The 6,000-nt window shown below is 56.2% G+C and overlaps 1 protein-coding gene across 2 annotated transcripts in view; it reads right to left on the reverse strand.

Annotated features, from left to right (window-relative positions):
- SMAD7 (SMAD family member 7) overlaps positions 1 to 4,630 on the reverse strand; it is a 28,782-nt gene extending 24,152 nt beyond the window's left edge. Inside the window, exons 1-2 of one of the 2 annotated variants that reach the window (XM_064480326.1) lie at positions 3,825 to 4,630; positions 2,442 to 2,495 (exon numbers count right to left, since the gene is read on the reverse strand). In XM_064480326.1, the coding sequence (XP_064336396.1) occupies positions 2,442 to 2,495; positions 3,825 to 4,434 (664 nt within the window). In that variant the 5' untranslated portion in view covers positions 4,435 to 4,630. The remainder of the gene's footprint in view (positions 1 to 2,441; positions 2,496 to 3,824) is intronic. The other variant, XM_031441943.2, reaches the window with a different exon arrangement.
- Positions 4,631 to 6,000: the final 1,370 nt, after the last annotated feature.

A 6,000-nucleotide genomic window follows, 5' to 3' on the forward strand; every position in this document is an offset into this window, starting at 1 on the left:
CAGCCACCCTGCTCCTACACTCAGCCACATCTAACAATCCTCCTTTCCCAGAATGAAGTCCTGCTGACTTTGAACCACCTAGTACCCAGGTCTACAAAAGTCCAGTATCCCAGAGGCTGCCACATAATGACTTATATTATAGCAAAATGGAGTTCCCAACTTTCAGCCCTGGCTCTCCTTCAAACGCTTCAGGGGGACCAAGCCTCAGTCCCTTCCTACCACCTCTTCCCAAGCTGGAGACTTCACTGAAAAGATCTCCTCAGTTGTGCAACTGGTTACGATTTTAATAGTTGTCCACTGTAAACCTTACAGCCGGTTCTCACCTAATAACCCAAGACCAAAAATTCAACCTAAGGCTTAGAAACTGAAGAATCTAAGTGGCTGATCTAAATTCCCCAGCCAAATGGTCTCCCCTGTACAAGGCGAGGATAAAAACCTGAGGCAGCATCTCATCTGTGTGTCTGACCTCAACGCTCCTGGCCACAGCAGCCAACAAAACCAGCCCCAGCCCTGGCTGCCCTCCAATGTGTCCGGAGATTCCTACTGAGGGGGCTTCGCCTGTTAACACCCTTGCATACTTACACAAGGGTGGTGTTTTTCATTCTTTTTTTTTATTTGGGGGTTTTGGGGTTTTTTGACTTGTCTTGGTTTTTTTATTTTACACAAAATATTTTGGGTGAATAACCAGCTGTTTCAGTTTCCGATTGGCAGGTTAATCACTTCCTATTGGCTGATCTGGAGAACTTTTCTCCCCCTTGAAAATGGCACATTCCTGTCTTTGTGGCTTCTCTGTTTACACACATTTTGCTACCTAATGTCAACACTTGCTAATGAATAAATATATCACTCCACTCACTGAAAATGAGGTCCTGGCCTGAGAGGTTGGCTGCTTGAATCCAGGGAACAGATTTGTCCTGCTATCTCTGCAGAAAACCCAAGAGAATGTGGTCCTTCTTTCCTATGGTTTTAGGAAGTTTCTCGAAACATCTCCACCTAATCGTCTTTGCCCCTGGGGCCAAGGTGACTGGACTCTATCTTTCTCTCTCTTTTAAGGAAAAACCACCAAATTTGAAGACTATGGAACGAAAAACAAAAACAGGACAGAGAGAGTCCCTTGGAGAACTAAGCTCTTAAAAGAATTCTTGAGTCTTGAAGCCAAAAACCAAGTCGAGTTACATTCTTTGAGAAAACAGAGCTTGTTAATTTCAGTTAACATTGGTTACAAATACAGAGCTGGTTATCGCCTCATTAATGACTATTTATCTGGTGTTTTGCAAATCGAAAGCAAAATATCCCATGCTTTGCAGGCCACTTATTAGACCGGCACCAGGCAAGCAGCAACGCCTTTCGACTTGAGGGAGCGTGGAGTCGGGGAGGGCTGGCTGGAGAGCATGGGCTTGGGTTACACCATTCATTAAAGTATTTAATTTACGACAACGCCCCAGCAAAACTTAATTAGTGGGGGGAAAAGCCCAACAGCCCAAGCTCATGAGGCGGAAGGACCTGTAGAATTCCAAGAGCAAAATGGGGCCCAACCGTTCACTTTTCCTTCTCCAAGAAACTTGGAAAAAATAATAAAAATGTTGCATTTTTCAGGGACCAGTACAGACCAAAATCACAATCCATACTTTCAAGCAAAGGAACCTCCCACTGTAAGAAGGGGCTCCAGGACACAGGGGACCATCCCAGTGGTCACCCTCAAGTCCCAGTTTTGCGGACTCTCTTTCCCTGGCACTGTTGGCCCCTGCACTGCCAGCCAGAAGTTGAAGGCAGACAACCACAACAGGGCTGGTGCCAGTCTCAAGTGGGGCTTCTGCCCTGGCCCCATGCCATCCGGTGACAAAGCAAAGGGCAGGCAGAGCTAAGCTAAACACTTTCATAGACCCCGCTAGGAATTCTGAGAAAACCGGGCGGGGGCTGTTGCCCTAACGTATCAAATTTTCTAATCTTCTTACTCCAAAACAAGGTCTTCTCTACAGCTTGTAAAAACTATCTTTCCTTCTATCCAGTTGATCCATTCTTCCCACTGATTCTTCTGGCACTCACGAAATCCCCGAAGCTTCCCATCAACCTGTCCTATTTGGCTCCCAAGACACTTCTGCGTGGATCAAATTCCACGTGTTAAAGCTGAGCCAACTTGGGTTACAGAGTGCAAACACATGAAAAAAGGAACAAGATGTAAAGCATATCTAGGAAACACCTTTGTAAAAAAATATATATATATGTATACATATACACATATATACATACACACACACATATCTCAGCTTCAGTCACAACAAAAACAGGAAAAAAATCCACCAAACTTCCAACAGAGGAAACCTGTAACCACCTCGGGGCAAGTGTCTCCCCAAGCCGCTGTCTAGATACAAAAATCCGCGTTTTAGACACTCCATTTCTAACTTAAGATAGGAAGGATATTTTTAAAATCATCTACTCACCAGTTGGTTTGAGAAAATCCATCGGGTATCTGGAGTAAGGAGGAGGGGGAGACTCTGGAATTAAAAAAGAAAGAGAAAATAAAGGACGAGCCAAAAGAAAGAGAGATAGAAACTTATGATAACAGAGGCATTCTTTTAGCCCAACTGTTTGTCTTAGCTGTGGGGGTTGGAGGCAGGGCCGCGAGGCGGTGATTGCCTTGATATTTAGCTGTCAGATAAACAAAAGAGGCCGCCTGGCGCCAGCCTCGGCGCTCCGCTCCTCCACGTCTGCGGCCGCCGCCGCCGCGCTCAGCCGGCCCGGCTGGAAACCACCGGCTCGGCCGGGGCCGCGCACTTCACAGTTCACAGGGTGGGGGGCGACGAAGCCCCCTCCCCGTCCCAGAACTTCCGACCGCACTCCCCCTACCACCTCCCAATCCGCCCTGACGCGTCCCTCGGGTGCAATTCACCTCTGCCACCGCTGCTCCGCTCCGCATCCGCACGGGGAACACGGAGCTCCCCTTTCCCAGCCCAGCCGAGAGGTGCACCCCAAAAGTGCGCTGGTGAACTTAGGTTTGTGGGCGCCCCAGGTGCACCCCGCCTCCGCACAAAGATGTAGAGAAAAGGGAAGTAATGGAGGAGGCTGGGAGGATAAAGAGGAGGCTGGGGTCTCAGCTGAGAAGCCCAGGCCCCAGCGCGGTAAGGGGCAGCATCGTCACGGAGGCGCTGGGATCAGACCATCCTACAGTCAGTAACTGCTTTCCTGGGCTGGAGAAAATGGAAAAGTAGGGGACACCAACTTTTCCTGACTACTTGTTCTCTTCCACCCTGGGCTGGCAGAGTTGAGAGCAGATATTCACCTCAGCCTCCCATCCTAACTCTTTGTCCCCAAACCCTAAGCTGCGCCGGCCAGAGCAGTATCCTGGCCACTAGTGCCCGACGCGACTCTCCTTATTTACCGAAGGAGCAGACTTTCCAGCCTTTACAACTGCTTCTTCCAGTCTTCCTTGGCGGGCTTGGACCGAATCCAACTCGGCCACACACCTCAACGCCTTTCCGGGTGAGGGGGAGGCGTGACCCCCAGTTCTCTGCACCCCTTGGTTGATCCGGAAATGAGGGCTTCTAATTTTTAACCCCAAGTCTGTAGACTGTGTGCATGAGCAGTGCCCACAGTCCCCCTCGGGGGGGCAACATCAGCAAAAACTGGAAGGGAACCCCCCAGGGAATGCCCTTCTAGTTTCCCCTAGTCTCTTTCTCTACCTTTGGCCCCCAAGTCTCCTCCCACGAGGGGATGTGCACTACCCTCTAGCGAGGTGGCTGCACAAACACACTGCCCAAGGGGGCTTTTCTTCCAGCACCTGAGCTCTAGGAGGAGGGGAGGGTGGGCGCAGAACAACTTCTTACCTAGTTCGCAGAGTCGGCTAAGGTGATGGGGGTTGCAGCACACCAGCTCGGGGTTGATCTTCCCGTAAGATTCACAGCAACACAGCCTCTTGACTTCCGAGGAATGCCTGAGATCCGGCCACCTGAACACTTTGCACAGCAGGAGGGGGAGCGAGTAGGACGAGGGCGGCTGCGCGGGCTGCGAGCCGGCGGGCGCCCCCAGGCCCAGCCTGCAGTCCAGGCGGCCGGGCAGCAAGAGGCACGCGGTGCGCGTACCGCCGCGGGACTCCACGGCCTGGAGCAGCAGCTCCAGCTGCCGTTCCTTCAGTTTCTTGAGCACCGAGTGCGTGAGCGCCTTCAGATCCGCCTCGGCGCCCCCGGCCGCGCCGGCGCCCGCGGCTGGGGGGTGGGGATGGTGGTGACCTTTGGCACCTCGCACTGCCTTGCCCAGGCAGCAGCCAGCCCTGCCTGCACCGCCGCCACCGGCCCCATGCGCCCGGCCGTCCGTCGCCCCTTCTCCCCGCAGCTCGCCTCCTCCGCCTCCCCCCGCGCCCTCCTCCTCGTCCTCGCCGCCGGGCGCACGGCTCCTCCAGAGACGCCGGACGAGCGCAGATCGTTTGGTCCTGAACATGCGGGGCGAGGAGGCGAGGAGAAAAGTCGTTTGCCGGCTAAGGAGCGAACATGACCTCCGCACACCATGAAGAAGTCGGGCGCCGAGTTGTGGCAGCAGGCGCAGGCGACAACAGCAGCAGCAGGGGCCCGGGCAGGAGCGGCGGCGGCCCGAGGGGCGCTCCGTGGCATGCGCCAGTCTCCCGGAGGCCGGGGCGCGCGCGGGGGCCCGGGGGCGCCCGCCGGGGCTCGGGGGCCTGCGCTCCGGCTGCCCCACCCCGCGCGGCCCGCGCCGTGCGCGGCTCTCGGGCCCCGGCGCACCCCGGAGGAACGCGGCCGCCGCTTCCCTGGGGGCGGCGAAGCCTACCCGGGTCGGCGCCTCCCCAAAAAGAGGCCCCCCCGCAGCGGCTCCCGAGTGTCGGGCTCGCCAGCCTCGGCTTCCTACATGGAAGATCCGCGGGGACAAAAACGAAAGGCGTTCGGCTGGGCTGCTGGAGGGAGGAAAAAGCCTCTTTCCCCCTTGCTAAGCAACTTAATTCGGGGGTGGGGAGAAGCAGGCAATTAAAAAAAAAAAAAAGCAGGCACGCGATTTATTTTTTTCCTCTATATCCTTAGTAACCGGATCTCCTTGAATTCCGTGCACACGAAGACTCGGGGGAGGGGGCCGAGTGGACTTCACCCCACATGAGATGTCTGGCGAAATAAGGAGGCTCTCTCAAAATCTAAGAACCAAATATGCAAAGCCCAAAATGAAAACCACCACCTCCTCGCACCCCGGAGGTCTGGGGGCGACCGGCTGGAGCTGGGGTTTAAAACAAGAAAATGTTTACAAAGTAGAACAAGACATTTGAGGGGTGGAAAAAATGTATCCACGAGTTACATCCCCCTTTTTTCCTTGCAGAGCCCCGCTGGTCTTCCTCTCCTTTTCTTCTGCCAAAAAAAAAAAATCGTATATTTTTTTAATCCACAGAGAGCTTTGGCTAGGCTGCTTCAATCCTTCGCATCTGGGTGATTTAGGGGAGTCTCTGGTCTTCCCTCCTGCGCTCCCGGGGGCCCCGGTCCTCAGCGGGGACTTCCTCGGGGCTGGCGGGGGCGCGGGGGCAGAAGATGCTGCGGCGGCGACTGCGCCCCGCGGGGCTGACAGCGCGGGGGAGGGCGGCGCGGCAGCCGCGGAGGGCCCCTGGCGGGTCGCGCGCTCTCGCCCTCTTGGGCGCAAGCTGCTCGCTAGTGCGAGGGCCGCCGGCGCCCCCTCCCCTGGCCGCGGCTGGCTGCCGGGGCTCCTTGTACGGACTGCTCGCCCCGACTCGGCTGCGGCGGCAGGAGGCCCCGGTGTCCCTCACGCCGCCTTCTCCTTCGAGACTCCTCGTCGCGCCCGGGAGCCTCCTTGTCCCCCGTTCGCCCTCTCCTGGCGCTCGGGTCCTTCTGCCGCCGCCGAGAGCTCGCCAAGCCGCACTCAGGGGCTCCTGGGCCGGGCGCTCGGCTGCTCGGCGCCGGCTGGCTGGCTCTGTCTCGGGCAGCTCTCTCCGGCGCGGCGAGCGGACCGAGCACGGCGCCCGGCTGGCTCGGCTGGCGCGGCTCGGGGACAGGC

This window comes from Camelus dromedarius, chromosome 28 (genome assembly GCF_036321535.1).
Source record: "Camelus dromedarius isolate mCamDro1 chromosome 28, mCamDro1.pat, whole genome shotgun sequence".
Classification (NCBI taxonomy): domain Eukaryota; kingdom Metazoa; phylum Chordata; class Mammalia; order Artiodactyla; family Camelidae; genus Camelus; species Camelus dromedarius.